At 33.6% G+C, this 20,461-nt stretch overlaps 2 protein-coding genes across 3 annotated transcripts; both read left to right on the top strand.

Annotated features, from left to right (window-relative positions):
* The first annotated feature begins 7,287 nt into the window (after window positions 1-7,287).
* Window positions 7,288-10,815, top strand: LOC113688922 (uncharacterized). Its single transcript, XM_027206748.2, has 4 exons — window positions 7,288-7,664; window positions 8,475-9,870; window positions 9,953-10,178; window positions 10,257-10,815. Exons 2-4 carry the CDS (start codon window positions 9,832-9,834, stop codon window positions 10,367-10,369), a joined length of 378 nt encoding a protein of 125 aa, XP_027062549.2. The 5' UTR covers window positions 7,288-7,664; window positions 8,475-9,831; the 3' UTR covers window positions 10,370-10,815.
* Window positions 10,816-13,188: 2,373 nt separating this feature from the next.
* Window positions 13,189-18,564, top strand: LOC113689316 (uncharacterized). 2 transcript variants are annotated; one of them, XM_072050185.1, is made up of 5 exons: window positions 13,189-13,408; window positions 14,809-17,570; window positions 17,649-17,853; window positions 17,936-18,096; window positions 18,225-18,564. In XM_072050185.1, exons 2-5 carry the CDS (start codon window positions 17,501-17,503, stop codon window positions 18,317-18,319), a joined length of 531 nt encoding a protein of 176 aa, XP_071906286.1. In that variant the 5' UTR covers window positions 13,189-13,408; window positions 14,809-17,500; the 3' UTR covers window positions 18,320-18,564. The 2 variants fall into 2 exon arrangements, with proteins under 2 accessions (XP_071906286.1, XP_071906285.1); XM_072050184.1 differs by lacking the exons at window positions 17,649-17,853; window positions 17,936-18,096; window positions 18,225-18,564 and having other exon boundaries at window positions 14,809-17,134.
* Window positions 18,565-20,461: the final 1,897 nt, after the last annotated feature.

The following is a 20,461-nucleotide window of genomic DNA, read 5'->3' as shown; positions in this document are numbered from 1 at the left end:
CATCAACATCTTTTATGCCAAAATCAAATGGAGTCAAATAGATGCCATCAATGTGAGTCTTCTAAGGAGGAGGTAACTGAGTCTATTCCTAACAAAGGAGTATCTCATTCTATTAAACTATTTGTTGAGGAGGTTGACAATGAGTTGAAGTCGAGCAATGAACATGCGATTGAAAATCTTGAAGTCGCATCTAAATTAGATTCTGGTCATGAACTAGTTGGGAAAGTATGCGAGAAAATTATTGTAATACATGAGAGTGTGAGTAATATTGTAGAACTTGAACATGAGGTAAAAACTGAGGGCATTGAGTTAGGAAAAGAGATGAAAAATTCTAATGAGATGAGTTCAAAATCAACTGAGCTAATTTTGACTGAGAATGTGAGAGCTTATTGTTTTTCTAACAAACTTACCTTTACTTTGTTTAGTGTTTCTTCTTTTGTGCAAATTAAGTAAAGTCTAATGGAGTTAGTCATGCACTGTTCCATTCTAAGATCACTTGTGCAAATCACTGATTTCCATGAAATTTGTCTTCTAGGAGTTAAATATATTTGATATCGATTCGTGGAACAATTCCAATTCAAAACTGTTTGGCACCAATAGAGAGTTAATTAGAGCTCATCTTGAAGGAAAAATTCCAGATTTTGATTCTGTTCATTAACTTTGGGTCATTCATCGTTTTCACCATATTTTGAGCATAATTTCAATCCTAACTCTTGTATTTCTTTGGAATGATCTGGTTCAGAAAAGAGATTTTAGGGAGAAAGTAGAAGAGGTGAGAATTAAGAAAGAGGAAAGAATCAGAGAAGAAGTTGAGGGGGAATGGAAAGATTTTATTATTTCAGAGAGGAAAAGTTATTACAACTCAAATCATTGCTGCCTCAGATACAATCAATACTCTATTTATATACAAAAAGCAATGTTTTGAAAATCGGACTGGACTGGTAGGTTCGATTGGTTGAACCGCGAACCAGCTATGGCACCGGTCCGGTTCTATGCCATTGTTGACTTTGGCAGAAAACCGGTCAAAATCCGGTTGAACCGTGAAAACCGCCGAACTGAATTGAACCGGCGGTTTTCCGGTTTTCAAATTTCCTTTTTTTTTTTTTTTAAGTTTTGCAAAATGCAACTATCAAGACCTTTTGTAATAGAAGACCAATGTATTAACCGTTGCACCATCACATCTTATTAGTTTTTTTGGATAAGTTATTTATATAAAACAAACATTCATATTTTTTTTCCATTTTTGTTACAAAATCTCATTCTCTCATGACTCTTTCTTTTTAATCTTCAACTCTTTCTCTCTATCCTCTTTTCTTTTATCACTCCTTTTTTTTTTATCAAACCTCTTTATTTTTAATTTATTGATGTTTTCTTCCATCTTTTATTTTGTTTTTGTCCATTAAATTGAAAAAGTTAAAAAAGAATTATTTTTCTTTAACCCAAATTATTTAATGCCACAACCACTCACTTTTATCTCATTTTTTGTTTCTTATCAAGTTTACATTTTTATTTTCGATTCTCTTGACTTCCTTCGAATTCCAAACTTTCTTTTTTAAATTGCAATCTCTAAATCCTAAAACGTAAATTAAAATTTAAGTTCACAATGTCTAAATTCTCATAGACGTGAATTTTGTATAATTTCAAAATATTGTGATATTTTTGGGTTGGATTTAGATATAATTGAAATTGAGATGAAATTTATTTGTTTTAACTTATAATTTAAAAAAATTATTTTTAAAAATCCAACTTATTAAAAAATACTAAACTTTTCATCATATAAAATATTAAATTAGTCCATTACATGTCTTATTTTGTGCATATATATATATTTATATAAAATTTTTTTAAAAAAATTCATTGAATCGGTCCGACCGATTGAATCTCGACCCTTTCACTTTACCAATTCAATTAACGGTCCGGTTTTTAAAACATTGACAAAAAGTGGGCTGAAATTTAGCAACAAGCACTACTCAATTCCCTCTATTAACTAACATTATTATTCTAGCAAACTATTAACTTCTTGCTTGCTGGCAGTAACTAACTTTCAGCTGCTTTTTATTTGATCATCATTGTAGCTAATCAGATGATTAGCTCCATCACCATTCATGAGACTCAGTTCATAACAATAGTTCCCCCTTATAAGAATCCTTGTCCTCAAGGATTGAGATCAATAATGATACTAAATGGCTTGGCCTAAAGAATATGGGGAGCAGCTTGCATCATTTTGTTTTTTAAAGGCTTGTGGTCAATTTGGGAAGTTGCAGTGTAGTAGATAATCCTGGTCTCCTGGATTGCACGGAAAACTCTGTTCCAAAAGTTTGTAACCCTGGATTGAACTTCCTACTACAGGCCAAGTTCTTGCAACTATCAAAATCTTTGGCAGCCCATAAACTTCAATAAGAATATCTTGTTCCTGTTTATGCAAATTAGAAAGTTCCCGCTCACATGATGATATTCCTATTACTTTCCTAAGATTGATTCCCCTGGAATTAGTATCAATAAAATCTAGTGATTTGATCTTGATTTGGTTTCAATTGGGAGCAACAAATTCAAGAATGAAACATTTTGCTAGAGTACTTCCCTTGAATCCAGACACAATTTCACTCCAAAATCTTCTATCATTCCAATACCAACTTGATTTTCCAATTACAACATCAGCTAATAGAGTGGAGCCCGTAACAGATTCAATAACAACAAATGAATCACTTTCTACAATCCTTGAGTTTGATCTCTTTTGACCTCATGAAAAGCTTCATTGCCAAACATCTTAATGTCAGCAAAGCTGGCTTCAAGTTGGGACTTCTCAACATCTAATTCAGAACTACTATTTAGGCCATCACAGAACTTAGTCCTATTTATTTTCCCATGAACCATCTCCGAGGCTTGGAGCCCACCATAGTCACCATTCTCTTCTATAGACATTTCATCATTTACCAAAATCTGACTATCAATTACTTGGCAAACTAGATATGATTCATCATATTTTCTAACTTTTTTAGAATTTCCCTTAGAAGACATAACCAAGTCAGTACTTGAAAATTGTGGGAAACAAATGATACCAAATTTTCCCTCAATCAACATCTAATTGAAATTATTGATCTCAATTTCAAGAAGTTGATTCTTGAATTCTAATTCTCTTTCATTGCTCAACATTGAATGTTCCAACTCCCCTTGAATTGAAATGGCCGAAGAATGAAGCTTTGAAATTTCACCAAACAAGTGGTGTTCTTCAATTGCAAAACCATAGCCACCTTCTAGATTTTCTTCCATTTCACCACGGAGGACTTCAAACTTTTTTGTTTCTACCGTTGCCGAATGTGCATCAGTCAATTTCTTGATTGGGGTAGATGTTGAAAAATGGACCTCCTTGGAATTTGATTCCTCTGTTTCTTCAAGAATTTGATTCTCAAAAGCCCCTTCAATGCCTACTACAGATTCTTCAACTATTTCCCTACCTTGATTGGATGCAAGAGGCTGTCCCATTTTCCCAATAATCCTTTGATGCTTTTCTAGTGTGAACCCTAGTTTATGACTGAGTACCCAAAGTATAACATTGCATTTGTACATTGACACATCCAATTCGCGATAGTCTTTATTTCCTTTTGCAACTAACTGATCGTGGAATCTTTGAGCTTGTAATTCAATTTGTCCCTCCAATTCATCCATATTCAAATCACCTCTCTGGATTTGATCTTCCAAGAGTTGATAGATGATGTTATCTTCCATTGGTACAATCTGACAAGTTTGTAATCTAGAAATCAATCCAAAATGTTGATGGATTAATGGTGTCAGTTGAAGAATTTCACAGAAGGAATCGGAGAAAGAATTAGGAGGATTAGGAGGGAGAATTGAACAGGAGAGAGAAGAAAGAATCAATAAGGAGTAGAGATAAAGCAGAGAGAGGGAAAGGGAAGAAAGAAATGGAGACGAAGAAAGATCTTGCAATTGCAGGGTTCCAAAAGCTTCCGTCCGAGGATCGGAAGCTCTGTTACCAATTGTAATGATCTGGTTCAAAAAAGAGGTTTTAGGGAGAAAGTAGAAGAGGTGAGAAGTAAGAAAGAGGAAAGAATCAGAGAAGAAATCGAGGGAAAATGAAAAGATTTTATTATTTCAGAGAGGAGAAGTTATTACAACTCAAATCATCGCTACCTCAGATACAATTAATACTCTATTTATATACAGAAAGTGGGCTAAAGATTTAGCAATAAACACTACCCAATTCCCTCTATTAACTAACATTATTATTCTAGCAAATTGTTAACTTCTTGCTTGCTGGCAATAACTAACTTTCAGCTACTTTTGATTTGATCATCATTACAGCTAATCAGATGATTAGCTCCATCACCATCCATGAGACTCAGTTCATAACATTCTTATGCAGATTTTGAAGGAGAGTGCGACGAACTAGCAATGACTAAACTAGTTGAATTGGTTGCTCGGAGAAAAAATGAAGTGTCCAAGGGAGTTTTAACATTTAATTCTTGTTCTAAACTTTCTTACCACTTAGTTAATAATGTTCCATTGCTTATATATCCAATTTCTGGTTTACGTCAAGCTGAAGTTTATTTTGTTTTTATAGGTTGTAAAGGTGTCTGTGAACTTCCAGTTTTGATTAAAGGAATGCAACCTGATTTTATGCTTGTTCTTGTTGCAAATGAGGATCCAAAACTAGTCGCGATCTACGATTTTTTCAGTCTCAATTAGCTTGTGGAATTTGAGTAGTCTATTTTTACCCTTGATGTCTTCATCAATTGCTTGTTTATATGAAGATAAAGCTACCGAATCCGTTATGTTGCTACCAAGAAAAGTTGAATTTTATGCGCAACTTGAGTTTGTGAGCATTAAGAGGTTGTCTAAATACCATGCTACTAGGATTGTCTTCATTCGCATGATTCCATTGTTATTGCACTTTAAGCGATCCAACAATTTGAGGACAAATCTTTTCAAGAGGAAGGGAATGATTCAAGTCCTACAAGCTATTCGTGCCTTATTTGAAGATCCACTCATGGTTCATTGGGATCTAATGAATAGAGTTAAAAACAAGTGCAAGACTTGAGTAAGAACCATGGGGACCGTGGCTTAAGACCTAGTTAAGGGTCACCGATTGGTTATGTCTTATATTTTCTGATTTTTTTTGGGTCCGTGTTTAGTGAGTCATTAGTTAGTGAAATACGCTGCTCGGTCATGTGGACCAACGTTGGAGCCGGATTAGAGTTAGTTCTTGTTTATCCAAATTAGGTTTAGTTTAATTAAGTTTTAGTTCTAATTAAGTTAGGAGTTGAGTCTTGTAAGCCTATAAAAGGCATCACTTGTTCAATTATGAAAAAGAAGACGATTTATGAAAGGAAATTGAGAGTTCATCTTTTTTTTGTTCCTTTGTCAATGCCCTTGATACAAAGTGAGTCGCGTCTCCTTGGTTCAAATTTTGGCTTATCAATTCAAGATTGCCTTGAATTGTGGTGCCTTCCTACCCTTGTAAACAATCTCGAACTGCCCTTGATATGGTTTAGAATCCATCTTTTGTATCCATAGCCTAATAAAAAATAGATCATTTTGCTGCCTGATCGATTCCATTTCTTCTCGAGCGGTCCTTGGAGAATCAGGTTCACATCAGCAAGGGAGCAATAAAGGGATGGCAACGGGGGCGGGCACCTGCCCTGTGGGGGGTCGTTGGGGCGGGGGGGAATTTTTTCCCCTCGTTTAAAAACGGGGCGTTTGGAAAAAAAAAATATATGTACATAATTATATATATAATGATATTATCAATTATACTACTAATTATACATGTTTATTAATAAAAATTATTAATTATTTATACTAAATTTATTAATACATTTATGTTAAATTCCTCACTACACTTAATACAATAACACATTTTCTAAAAAAAATACAATAATAATTTAGTGATTGTATTTGTATCAAAAGTGAAAACTTGATTATTTTAATTATATTTGTTTTATCATATTAGATTGTATTCAAATAACCTTTGTTTAATTATTTTTATGAGTTTCAATTATGAAGTTACAATGAATAATAATTTGGTGATGTGTTGATATTTTAGTACTTGATTATTTGCTCAAATTTAATTATAATGAAATTATATAATAAATTTTTTTTAGCCCCACGGGTGCCCCTGCGGGGGAAGCTGGACCGGGGCGGGGGAAGCCGGGGGGGGGCGGGGGCGGGGGCGGGGGCGGGGGGAATTAAAATGCAACGGGGCGGGGGGTTGGGGGAGGTGTCCCCCGCCCCATTGCCACCCCTAGGATGGTGGATTTATGTTGATAAAGAGAGAATTTGACATCGTTGTTTTTGCTGCCTGATTTTGTCATCATAGCTGATGAAAACTAGGCTTGCAGAAAAAGAAAAAATTTGAATTCCTTAACAATTTCGATCCATAGATATAGCACTCGAAAAAAATAGAAATCTTAAAAAATTTGAACAAATCTACAAAAAGAGGTTTGGAAGGAGATTTTAGAGCAACCAAAATCAACCAATAATTTTTCTTGATAATGTTGATTCCTTGTCAACTTTGATCCTTAGAGATAGCATTGAAAAGAAAAGAGAAATTTTAGAAAAAAATTTGAATTCTTTGACAGCATCGATCCATAGAAATAGCATTAAAAAAAGAGAAATTTTAGAAAAAAAATTTGAACATATCTACAAAAAGAAGTTTGGAAGGAGAGTAAAATTGAAACTCTTTTGGAGAAGAAAAAGAAAAACAAAAAAGAAAGAAATAAGTAGGAAGGAGTGGGGATGAAATCAGTTGGGACTCTGGCTCAACCCTTCCCACATTGCGCGAATGTCAAAATGTCATGTGAAAGGCACATGATGCGACGATAAAAATTTCATGTGCAAGGGATGTTCCTTCATTATATACTTATGTTGAAAAGTCTCAAATTACCCCAACTAGCCATACAACAACAGTAATTTAACTATATATTTATTTGCATTGTATGAAAATGAAAATGAGGGCAATCTAAATACATATTTACATTAAGGGTGCGTTTGGTTCCCTATGGAATTAGGGTTTAGAATTGGAATTGGGGTCCTAATTCCAATTCCATTGTTTGGATTCTGCTTCCCTCAAAGAATTAGAACTGAATCTGAATTCTATAGGACTCCAATTCTATGAATTGAATTCTTTACTCGATCAAAAGAATTCTAATTCCAATTCCACAACTAAATCGGTTCACACGCGGATCTAGTATGGGTCAAAAATTAAAATCGGGTCAAAGGATATTGGCACCCCTTTCTTCCTATCTAACTCACCATTTTCCTCAGCCGCTAGTGCTCTGCTCTCCACCATCACTTCCACCTGCAACCCTAATATCTTACCTTTCCCACCACCATCTTCCCCCCTGCCTTCCATTTCTCTGGCCACTTCCTCCATCTTTCGCCACTCTCGCCACTCGTCCACCCCAAATTTCAGACACATTTAGGGCTTGTGAGATACCCAGGAAGGATAATGCGAACGCAAAGTTGACCTCCAATAGCAGAGGAACACCTTTTGGTCTCTGAGATTTTGCCGCTATTATTGCCCCGAATCGAAATGGCCTGTGCGGAACTTTGAGCCTAAAGATGTACTAACACATGGCAACCTCGAATAGAGTACCAGTGGTTCGAGCTAAACACCCATCATATTAAGGAAATTACAAGCCAAGTTGGTAAGAGTTGTTTCTTAATTTTTCCAGCATCAAAATAATCTACTATCAAAATAATCTCTTAATCTTTCCAGCATCTTTCTAGCACATAATTATTTTTTGCTTAAAAAAAAAGAAAATTATGATTAGCCAAGAAGGGAAGGGAAGGGAAGAGAGGGGGGGTTTGGTTTGGTTGATAACGAAACCAATTCTATAACCTGTTGCCCGCAAAAAGCTATTTGGGACGCCATCTTGAACAACAGGGCAGTTCAGGATCTCTGGGGCTCAATCTCTGCAAGTCATATGCAACAAATTTATTTGACAAAATTTTCAAAATATATACGTTTATTCCCCTGCCTCCTCTGTATGATTAATCATACAGAGTCATTTACCTCAGCACCAATTCATCCTACTAGGAGTCTTTTAGATAATTTGAAGAATTCTAGGGTGAAGTTTTATAATTCATATCTGTTCGTTGCTTAAAATAAAAGCTTTCTAAACCTTGTTTGAACTTCCTGTATTGCCTGACAAAGGCCAGAGACATGTTTAGCTAAAGCTTGCCTGCACTTGTGCTTTACAATGGTTGCTTGTCTTCAATTTATAGAGCACTTTATCTTGTTGTCTTGTTGTTTCTTTTCTTAAAGGAAAAACTTGCTGTCGGGTCAAGGCCTGAAAAATCTTTTATGTATCGTCTCAAGGCTGCTAACTTCTCGTCAATGGACATGGAATGTGATGAATGTTTGTTTTGGACTATTTAATGCTGTCATAAATTCTCTCACACACTCTCTCTTAGCGTATATTTAAATGTGTTTGATTGTTCCTAATATGTTACAGGAAGGCTTGTTTAACCTTGCCCTGCATTTAAGTGAAGTCGCACCAATTCTTCTTGATAGCAAAGTTGTGGGCTGACATGAAGTTGGGCATGCTTAAAGGCTGAAGATCGTCACTTCAGTCTTCCTTGTATCTGTGGTTTTATAAAGGTATTTATTTTCAAGCATTTAGAATGCTGTGAATAGGTTTTTGATGTGAAAATTATAGCTCTATCTCTGGCTTTCATGTTTCAACTATTGAGCCTGGTAATAACAGTTCAATTTTGACACTAACTAGAACAGTTGTCCTGCAGTTCTTTGGTGTATGTTTCTGTATATAATCAATTGTTACGCATATTTTAAAGCTTATGTGGTGTAACAGTTGGGCCTTCCCTGCAATTCATTGCTAGTTAGGAAATTGTAAATAGCTATCTTTATCTCACACACACACACATATATAGAAGAGTTTCAAGGGGAAGATGATTAATCTTTTGTTCTGTAACTCACATAATTGAGTGTAATAGTTTCCCAAGTTTGTTTTTCAAGGCAAAATGGGCAGTACCAAATCAAAACACTAACCTGATCATAGCAATGAATCACAGAAGCTAATAATTATGTTTACCAACAACTTGCACAAACTAATGAATTACAAAATTGTAGCTAATTCCTAAGCAATCTCTAAAGTATTAAAGGTGTATAAGCCAATATATTTGTTTCTGTCAATAGTTGTATTCACAAGCTGTAAATATAATATTTCGGGAAAGGCAAAAATATTATTGCAGATTATTATGTCAGAGGTTTCATTAGCTATCATTTTAGCTTCAATTGACTATGTAGAATTTAACACACTCACTTTTTAAAATTTGGTCTTTTGACTTACCTTTTCTTATTGTTGTCGTGATTTTGAATTGCAAAATTTGGATATTGACATGGATAAGGAAGGAGACGAGCAAAAAACAAAAAAGAGAAAAGTGGTAGTTGCAAATTATATGGTAACAGTAGCCACATTAGTAGTTTGGTGGCATGAGAAACATATAGTAAAGGAGCCTTACTTGGACTTTAAAGTAGCACGTGAAATATATCTAAGGCGTCTTTACTATGGAAACAATAGAGTTTGTGTAGAGCAACTTAGACTCAATAAACATTGTTTTACTGTTTTATGTACAAATTTAAGAGAGCACTGTGGGTTGAGGGATACTAGAAATATTACTGTTGAAGAAGCAGTTGCAATGTTTCTCTATGTTCTTGCTCATAACTTTAAGAATCGCACTGTCAATTTTAATTTCATAAGATCAGGTGAGACAGTTAGTCGATAGTTTAATATAGTTCTATGTGCTATCATAAAATTGGGAAGACACTATCTTATCCAGCCTGAAACGGAAATGGAAGGTTACGAGCATGAAAAGTGGGAATGGTTTCAGGTAATCAATATTTTTTGATATTTGTTAATGAAGATAATATCTACAAGATTCATCAACTTATGATATTTTGTTTATAATACAGGATTGTCTTGGAGCGTTAGACGGTACTTATGTTAAAGTACATGTTTTTCTTAGAGATCAAGGAAGATATAGGAATAGGAAGAATGAGATAGCAACAAATGTTTTAGGTGTATGCTCCCGTGACATGAGATTTACATATGTATTGCCTGGATGGGAAGGTTCTGCAACAGATAGTAGAGTTCTACGGGATGCGTTAGTTAGATCAGATCCATTAATTGTTCCCAAGGGTATGTGACAATTAGATATCAAGTGTTTTTTTTTCTTTTAACTATAAATGAGTAATAATTTGTTGTCTAACATTACAGGCAAGTACTTTCTTGTTGATGCGGGTTATGCAAATAGCTCCGGTTTCTTAGCTCCATATAGGGGAGTTAGATATCATCTTAGCGAGTGGTCTGCTAGTGGGAGCAAGCCTTAAAATTTTAAAGAGTTATTCAACCTTCGACATTCAATTGCTTGAAATGTGATTGAAAGGACATTTGGTTTGTTCAAGAAGCGGTGGGCCATTTTGAGAGATGCATCTTTTTTTGATGTTAAGACTCATGTCATGATAATTAATGCATGTGCCATCCTTCATAATCTTATTCGAGTAGAACAACCAAATGACCCTTACTTGGATGAAGTTGATGCTGAGATGCGAAGAGTACAACATGAGGTTGATGATGAAGATGAAATGGAAGATGAAGATGAGGAAAATGGAATGGAAGATGATGGTCCAAATAATGATGGTGGTGTAAATGCTGTTAACGAGAATCGAATTCGAATAGTACAACCAACTAGCGAGTGGACACAATTTAGGAATGCTTTAGCACGAGCAATGTTTATTGACTATCAAATTAGACAAGGCCATCATGGAAGTTGAAATTTGATAGGAATTTATTCAAACTTAATTTAATATTAGAATGGCCATTTATTGAAAAATAGTAGCAATGTATAACTGTGCTTTTCTTTCTCTTTTTTTTTTTTTGGCTAAAAACACTTTGTTTGCGTATTCATCTATTGAAATTTCTTGTAAGATACAAAACTCAAATATTTATAATAGATACAAGTTATGACTTTCCTCCCAATTCATATCATAGAGTAGGCTTTTGATTTTCTAAAATTTAAAGTTCTTAACTTTAAAAAAGTATCAAGGTTTTAACTCGATAAATATTAACTACTTTTTAAGTTAGAATATACAAATATTTTTTATTTAATATAATTTAATTTAAAAAAAGAATTTTTTTATTTTTGCAAAAAAGGAACTAATTTTTTTTTCTTTTAAAGCTTTATTAACAATTAGTTAAATGCAAGAAAAAATAAATTATTAAAGGTACTAATTGGTTTTTTCCTTAAAGCTTTAGTAACAATTAGCTAAATGTTAAAAAATTATTATATAGTAAAAAAAAGAAATTTTTTATGTAAGGAAATATTAGTTGGAAACAATTCTAATTTTTAATGAATTCTTCTCCCATCCAAACAAAGAATTTGAAATTTCAAATGAATTATGTATCAATTCTATGCATTACCCAAACAAAAGAATTCAAATGTTTTGGAATTCCAATTCATAGAATTCTAATTCTATAGAATTCCAATTCCAATGCAATTCCAATTCTGTAGAACCAAACGCACCCTAAAGATTTTTACTTACGTATTCCTTTAAGTGATAAATTCTAAATTTAGAAAAAAAATGATGCTGTGGTTAAATCAACCTATAAATTACTCGTTATGTTAGAAACCCATATTTCATCATAATATTTATTTTTTTTGCTGTATAAAGGTCCATAGCAAAAGGTTGAACTTTAAAAATTGATTAACGTTTAAAGTACTAATATAGCCCTTTAAATCTCTACACAATTATTTTCTTTATTGTTTCTATAGTCATAAATTGATGAAAAAACATATTCTCCAAAATCCAGATTAATACATTATTATAAAATACCATTGTGGTCAACATGAAAGTTACATCTCTATAATTTTGGCCTTAGCTTTCTAGTTTTGCTAAACCTTATTATTCCCTTCATGCTAAAATTCATTAATTTAATATCCTAAATTAAAGTCCATTGGTTTGCTTTTTTTTTTTTTTGTGCAAATTCATAGCTATCTCAAGTTATCTTAAAAATCTCTGAAGTGTTTTGTACTAAGTTTGGTACAAATTAATCTTTCTTCCACTCTAATGTAGCATATAGGAGATCTATAGTGTTTTTATATAACACATACATACAACCAATACCTAATATTACTAGTATAATAACTATTATTATGTAAATTCATAGAAACAAATCTTGTATTTTTGGTATTCCATCATTTTCTTCAATTTGCCATTTTTACAATTTAGGCACAAAACTAGTTTTTATATCATTCCACCAACCTGTTGGTAGGTTAAATATATGGCAAATTAGGCATACAGTAATGGGAAGTTCAAATTGCAAATTTGGATACAACTTTTCACTAATTCGTAATAAGGGAATTAGACACTATTTATGTACTAGTGGTGAAGGCACACTCATGTGTGTGCAATTTAAGAATAAATTAAATTTTATGAAATTTTCTTCAATGAATTGATAGTTATTTTGGTAGTTATGTTAATTTGGTAGTTATCTTGGTAATTAAGGGTTAACGGATAAAGTTAACACCAAGTTAACTAAGGGCTAATGGATAAGGTTAATACCGAGTTAACACAAAGTTAACTCCACAAATGCGATTAATACAAGTGGGACCCATAAGTGCCACATTATTTGAGGTCCACTTACAAAAGTCATTGCATTACTGGAAAAGGGGCGCGCTGATATTACAACAACTAACATGGCATTACTTAATTAGATACAAGTAAGCCCATTGATGATTGGTTGCTGACGTAGCAAACATATATAGGAGATGAAATTAATCGCATTCACATCAATGTTTTCAGAACTGGACCGGACCGGCCGGTCCGACAGCGAACCGGTAACATCAACGGTCCGGTCCAGCATCACACTCGAAAACTAATGGAAAACCGCTAGGAACCGGACGAACCGTTAAAAACCGTTTAAACCGTAAACCGGTGGTTCATAAATTTTCAAGCAATAGACGTGAAATTGAAAACAATAACAAGAATAGAGGCAGCAAAGATTCGAACTCGGGCCTTCATGATCACAATAGGTATGCTTACCACCAATCTACAACCGAGGGACAAGTTTTTTTTTTTGTGTGTAGAATTTTACTTAATCTAATCAAAATATAAAATTAGATTAAATAAAAAAAAACCCTAGCATTGGCTTCAGACAGCACCATTCCTTCAATTCACTTTCTTTCTCAGCCGCACAGATGGCACCATTTCTCATTTTCTCCTTGGCTTCACTTCACTTTCTCAGTTCCTCCATTCCTTCAATCTCCAGTTAATCTTATTTTTTTTTTCATCATCCTTCCACATCCAAATATCCACGACAAGATCAGCACACTATTATTTTTAGACGGGACTCCAAAGCTTTGCATCTTGGTAAGTTTAATTTTTGCCTTTTCTTGATTTTTGTTTTCTATATTATCTTTAGTGAATTTTTTCGTATTTTCTTCTTTTTTTCCCCCAAATTTTCATCCATTTATGAATCATAAATTATTTGGCAATCATGTTTGGAGAAGTTATTTTTTGGATGAAGTATCAAATTAATAAAATTAGTCATGTTTGGTTTTTTAATTTTGTATTTTTCTGGAATTAATATTTGGAATGCCCTTTTTTGTTCCATTGATATTGTTTGTGACAATAACCGTATGCAACTAATTTATGATTTATGATTATAGTATGCAACCGTATGCCCTTTTTTTATTCAACTAATTTCTGCTCAAATGTTCAAAGTTCATACGGCTTTTTTTATTTAATCAATATTATTTCAATTTGAAGTTTGTCTAATTAAAGGAGCGCAGGGATTTCTTCTGTCTGTAGGACCTCTGGGTTTGACAATCACAAGGACTTTGATAGTACTTTGTTATTGTGCCGCCTTAATGTATTTGTTCATTTTTTCAACATGTTTGTCTTTTGTGGAGATATGCAATATACTTCAGTTATAGGAGATTTTTTTTATTTTTTTTTAGATTTCATCTCGTATATTTTTATGGCTTGATCATTGGTGTTATGACTGGGTATATTTTTATGGCTTGTTCAATTTACCTAGACAATAACACACACATATATATTCTTTAAATCTATCCGGGCTACAAAAAATTAAAAAATAAATTGCTTTTTATTTGTTAAAAGCAACTAGGATCATAAGAAATTATATCTCTTTCATTCAAAGCTCAGGAGATTTATTTGGTGCTATATTCTATAAAGTTTGGCAGCTTTAGCTTATTTAATTACTGTTGATTATTAATACTCTAAAAGTAAGAAGTGTTGGATTGTTTACACTAGTGGTAAAACTATTTATTCACTTCCTAACCTAAAATTTTCTTTTGATATATTGCCATTAGCACAAAGAAATTAGTTGAATGGTCACAGAAATTGGCTGGGTACTTAATTGTCTCACTATTAGTATATATCCTTCTTGTTATTTCTTTGGGTCAACTAAGGCCTAGTTTTTTATGAAAACAAAAAACAAGATTGCTGCATTTGAATTTTTCAATTTTGTGCTACTGAGAACCATTAATATCCCTCTTGTTGCTTTCATTTGTGTTGCATTGTAATGAGTTGACTTTTTCATTGTAACACTTTTACGCCTAACTTTTTTTTTTCCTTTTCGCATAGACATAGTTTAACACTGACTTTTCTCTTTTCCTTTTCTTAGTTGAGCTATTCATGTGACTAATTGATCTTCTTATATTACTGAAAATTTGTTAATTTTATTTGCTTATTAGTACACTATATTTTACAAATGAACTAATTATATCTAAATTAACTATGTGAAGGATAATGGATACCGGTACTGGTACTGGTAGTAATTCACAATCTTCAACTGCTGGAGCTGTCAATAGTGAACAATCAGCTAGTCAAAATCATAGACAAAAGTCCGATATAGCATGGAATTATTGTTCAGAAGGTTTGAATAAGCAAGGAAGAAGAACTTTGACATGTGGGTTTTGTTTTAAAGTAATTGCTGGTGGTGGCATTCATCGAATGAAACAACATTTGGCAGGAGAACAAGGCAGCATTGTTCCATGTTCAAGGGTTGAACCGGCAGTTAGACACGCTATTTTAGCATCTATGAAGGAGAAGGAGTAGAAATCTAAAGAAAAAGAGGGTGATTTTGGGGTGGAAAATCCATTCGGCCACACTACTCATGCATTTGATGGTGATGAAGTTTTGGAGATTCCTTCTTCTTTAGCAAATGAGATGGGTTCATCTAGTAAAGGAAAGAGAAAGGTCACTACATCAACAGGTATACGTGCTTTTTTTAAAGGTGGGCGTGATACTTCTCAACCAACCATTAAAGCTTGTTTGCAAAGTAAGGAAAAATGGGAAAATACGGACATGGCTATTGCTCTTTGGTTTTATGATGCTTGCATTCCTATAAATGCTGTTAACTCTCCATTTTTTCAAAAAGCTATTGATCAAATAGCATCAATGGGTCATGGTTACAAAGGTCCATCCTATCATTCTTTGAGGGTTAACTTGTTGCGAAATGCCAAGAGAGATGTGAAATTAGTTGTTGATTCTTTTAGAAGTACTTGGGCAGAAATTGGTTGCACTATAATGGGTGATGGATGGAAAGACACTAGGCAAAGATCATTGATTAATTTTTTGGTTTATTGTCCTAAGGGTATTTCTTTCATTAAATCTGTGGATGCATCTGATATTGTAACAAGTGCAGAAAATTTGTGTAATTTATTTGCTGAAATTGTTGAGATGGTTGGTTCAAATAATGTGGTGCACTTAGTTACTGATAATGCTAGCAATTATAAAGCTGCTGGGTCTTTGTTAAGTGAAAGATATCCGAACATTTGTTGGTCACCGTGTCCTGCACACTGCATCAATTTGATTTTGAAAGACATTGGTGAAATGTATGATATAAAAGCTTTGGTGTCTCTTGCTTCAACGGTGACTGTTTTTATCTACAATCATAAGTTCACTTTGAATTGGTTAAGAAAGACTGCAGGGTGGAAAGAAATTATTCGTCCCAGTGACACTCGATTTGCAACTACCTTTATTGCATTAAAAAGTTTGCATGATCATAAGGATAGTTTGCAATCTTTGGTTACTAGTGGGGATTACAAAAAATTTCTGAGAATAGAAAAAGGAAAAGATGTGAAGCAAATCGTTTTGGATGAAAGGTTTTGGAATAACTGTTTGATTATGGTGAGAATAATGGGCCCTATCATTCGTTTATTGCGTATTTGTGACACTGATGAAAGGCCTTCATTGGGTTATGTTTATGAAGGCATGTTTAGAGCAATAAATGGCATCTGTTGACCTTGGTCGATCAATCCTTGGTTTTGATGATTAACAAACCAAAATGTAGATTTGGGCTAATATTTTTATGTGAGTAATTTGTTAGAACAGATTCTTGTGGCATAAAAGAAGAAGCAAAAACAGGGCACTCATGTGGGACGTCCGAAAGGAAGCTATCGGACGTCCGAAAGGATGGAGAACATCAAGAAGAAAACTCTGTCGGACGCACATCGATCGCATCGGACATCCGAGAAATTTCGCAAAGATTTGATGACTCTCTGACGACGGTCGGACGCAGGGTTCGGACGTCCGACAGGTGGTTTGGACACAGGGTTCGGACGATCGACAGGTGGTTCGGACGTCCGACAGGCCAACAGCTAGTTTTGACAGCATTTAATATTTGACCGTTGGAGAGTCTTTTGGAGCCATTTCTCACCTTCTATAAACACCCAAAAGCACAAGAAGACAAGGGACTTTTGCCAACACAAAATACAAGTTTACAAGTGAGATTTTTGAGTAGAAAGATTCTTTGTTGGTTGTATAAGGGGTTGGGAAAGTTGGGTTGTGAGGTTGCTCAAGTGAAGGTTACTCTCTAGGAGGAGTAAAACCTTGGTGAAGGAGAACCTATCACTTGGAGTGGTAAAACCTTGGTGAAGGTTGCCTCATTTGTATAAAATAGTTCTTAATTGGGTGAGTGATCTTTCAAGTGTAGGTTGTTGAGGGTTAACTAGTATTGTTGTAAAACTCCTTGACTCAACCAAAGAGTGTTTGGGGCGAGGAAGGAGTGAGCCTTCACTTGTACATCTTGGTTAGCATCGCCATCTATTGAAGAAGCTATTGGATTCATATTTGGTTTGCATTTCTTATCTTTTCTCTTTAATTAAGTTTTCTTTATTGTGCTTAAATTTGATATATCTTTGTGCATCATTGTGATATTGTTTGTACTCATTGGGTTGCACCGGGCACTTACAGCATCAAAAAGCTGTTTAGAAATAAAGAGAGATTGTACAAGCCTTATATTGACATCATGAATGATAGGTGGGATAGAATGTTGAGAAAAAATCTACATGCTGCCGCTTATTATTTGAATCCTGCTTTTTAATATAAGAGTGCCACATTTTGTAACATCCAGAGGTTATAAATGGCTTGCTTGATTACATTGAAACAAAAGTGGATTGGTGCAACACTGAAAAATTATCGCAAGAGGTTGGAATGTATCGGGAAAGGCAAGGGAGTTTTGGGCGCAAACTTGCTATTCTTACTAGCAAATCTGATCGGCCAGGTTATTTCTATTTTTTTAATATCAAAAATTGTGAATTTATTCTTTATTTGATCTAATATTTTAATATGATTGTGACAGAAAATTGGTGGAAGTTATATGGTTGTGATGCTCCGAATTTGCAAAAGCTTGCAATTAGAATTTTGAGTCAAACAGCTTCTTCTTCTGGGTGTGAACGTAATTGGAGCGTTTTTGAACGCATTCACACTAAAAAAAGGAATAGGTTGGAGCACCAAAGACTTAATGATCTTGTGTATGTGCACTACAATTTGCGTTTGCAACATAGGTATAATTGATTTTTTACTTTATTCTTTACATTTTATTTTTTAAAGTAATATTAAATTTGTAACTAATGTATTTTATTGTAGGTTTGATCACCGAAAGAAATCTTATGATTCCATTGATTATGAATCTATTGATAAAACGGAATTTTGGGTCATAGAAGAAGAACAAGATGGCGAGCTTAATTGTGATGAATTGGAGGAAGAACTTGAAGAACTTCCTAAAGATGATTCTCAGCTAGTTGAAGGTTGGTTTTAATATTAAAATAAATATATTTTTAACTTGTAATATGAGGTGCTAAAAGTGCATTTTTTAATTTGAATTTTATTATAAATATGGATAAGTCCTTAATTGTTACTTTATTTATTTATTTAGATGATGAAAGTGAAGTTGGGGAAGATAATGATATTGACTTGGAAGCATTTCAGCGTAGGCGCCTTTTGGATGGTGATGAAGATAATGATTGGTAATATAACATATTAATTAGTGATGTTTAGTAGCAATTGATTTTTTTTTGTGTTTGGTTGTATCTTTGTTTTTCGAAATTTTTTGGCTTTTTTTTTTTTAGTTTCACCAATTAGATTTATATTTTTTGTAATAAACTTTTTAACTTTTTCAAGTTAAATTGATGAAATTGTGAAGGGGGTGCTCATGCCTTGTCATGCCAATGATGGACATTTGTTATTCAAATTGTATGCCTTGAATATAAGTTGAACTCTTTTATGGACTTTTTTGGAATTGTGAAAGAATGTCAACATTTATTTTAGTTATTTGTGTGTTTTTGTTTGTGATAATTGGTGAATATTTGGGCTATATCTATTTGTGTTTGTAATGAATTTATGAAAACTTGCGGTGAATTATGATATTTTAGTTATATTTATCATTCCAGGTTTCATGTATAATTTTTAGAAAATTTATTATTATCTCAACTTAAATTTAGTTTTAAGTTATATTGATGAATGTATTTTAGGGACTTAAGTTATTAATAACCATGTTATAATGTACATTAACCGTCAAGTTCCAATGTAGACTGTACAGTGAAGACCTATAAAGTATTTAGCATTAAAGCTGCAAAAAAAAAAAAAAGCAGAGAACCGTTGAACCGGCCGGTCCGACCGGTCGGACCGTGAACCACCCCCCTCTCCGGTTCACTGGCCGGTCCGAGTTTAAAAACATTGATTCACATTAATTGACCCTTGTCAATATGCCAAATTACTCACTAACCTTTTGTTTAAGAACTATATTATACTCAACTAGATTGTTCTTTAATTTTTCTTTACATTGGTTAAATACATAAACATTATGTGAATCTTAACAACTTAAAAATGGAGAGTTTGCAAAATGAATAGTGATTTTTGTCTCTTTTTGATGTAGTAACATGGTTGTTTCATTTGTAATTTGAGGGTCATTTAGTCATTTTTGGTCGTTGCTGATTATGATGGCATATGCATAAGTTATGTTACACAGCCTATATTTGTTAAGTGTTTGTCAGGTAGACTTTGTTTTGCCATTATAGCCTTTGCATTCCATTTTTACCCATGCGTGCTGATGCAGGAGAGGATGCCAGCAATGAATTTTTTGTTTTTTCACTATACTTGATTTATATACATTGTGTGAGTTAAAAGCAATGGATGTAAAGAGAATTCGGCCATCTTTATCTCTTTTTCCTTCTTTCTTTGAACTTAAAATCTTAAAAAAAGGAAGTTTGGAGAATAAATAGTGAATTTTTTTTGCTTTATTACATGGGTAATCCGGTCACACATTTTGATATGAACCCACCACGAATGGCATGAACTGGTATCCCACACAATCCCGGATCTAGACGAAGAATCAAGTTAGAGTTGCGGAAACTCTTGACCCTTCTAACCCGCGAAGTTGTGAACTTTAAATTTAATCTCAACCCACAACTTAACAAGATAGTGAACCAAGGTGTGATTATTGGTTGATAAGTTGATGAACGCTCAAGTAAGATCTCTTAGACAAGAGAGTTACAAAGACACACAAGTGTTTGTTGGAAAATTCACTCTTATTAATGTATGAAAAATGGCATGGACTAAGGCTATATTTATATCCTTTACATGACTCAAGAAACCTACTCAAACTTGGAAACAATTTACTTACTTTCCTAAAATCTAATTCGACTAGAATAGGAAACTGATTAAGTCAAATTGGCTTAACTATGGTCAATATGATCTTATCCTTTATTTCCTTTATTAACAACTCAAAAATAACTCAAAACCAACTATAATGAACTAACAATTATTGCTGGAAACTTAAATGAAACAAACGACACAAAAAGCTAAGCATAACACAATTTCGGATCAAACTAAAACTCTTGAGCTCGATCACTTGTTCCACTTGAAACACCTTGAAACTCATTGGAGCTTGACGTAATTAAAACTTGTTGAGGTATGATCTACCTTGAAACTAAGAAAACTCAATCTACTTGGAATTGAAAGGGAAACCGGATCAACTTTGTTTGCATCACATTTCATATCTGCCAAGTGTTGTAAGGTGAACTTTATTTTACTATTTACAAATCAAGTACACTTCTAATAGGTTTTTTTTCCGTCTTTCTATTGTACTTGATTTGTACCATCGTGTGGATTCAA

This window comes from Coffea arabica, chromosome 5c (genome assembly GCF_036785885.1).
Source record: "Coffea arabica cultivar ET-39 chromosome 5c, Coffea Arabica ET-39 HiFi, whole genome shotgun sequence".
NCBI lineage: Eukaryota > Viridiplantae > Streptophyta > Magnoliopsida > Gentianales > Rubiaceae > Coffea > Coffea arabica.
Note: the sequence above shows the minus strand (reverse complement) of the source record. Positions and strands in the feature narration are given on the sequence as shown.

Bases quoted from the DNA above. Each gene is read 5' to 3' on its own strand.
- LOC113688922 (XM_027206748.2), top strand. From the start codon at position 9,832: ATGGAAGGTTACGAGCATGAAAAGTGGGAATGGTTTCAG. The intron at 9,871-9,952 runs GTAATCAATATT...TTTATAATACAG, and splicing joins AAAAGTGGGAATGGTTTCAG to GATTGTCTTGGAGCGTTAGA. The intron at 10,179-10,256 runs GTATGTGACAAT...CTAACATTACAG, and splicing joins TCCATTAATTGTTCCCAAGG to GCAAGTACTTTCTTGTTGAT.
- LOC113689316 (XM_072050184.1), top strand. From the start codon at position 15,233: ATGGGTTCATCTAGTAAAGGAAAGAGAAAGGTCACTACATCAACAGGT.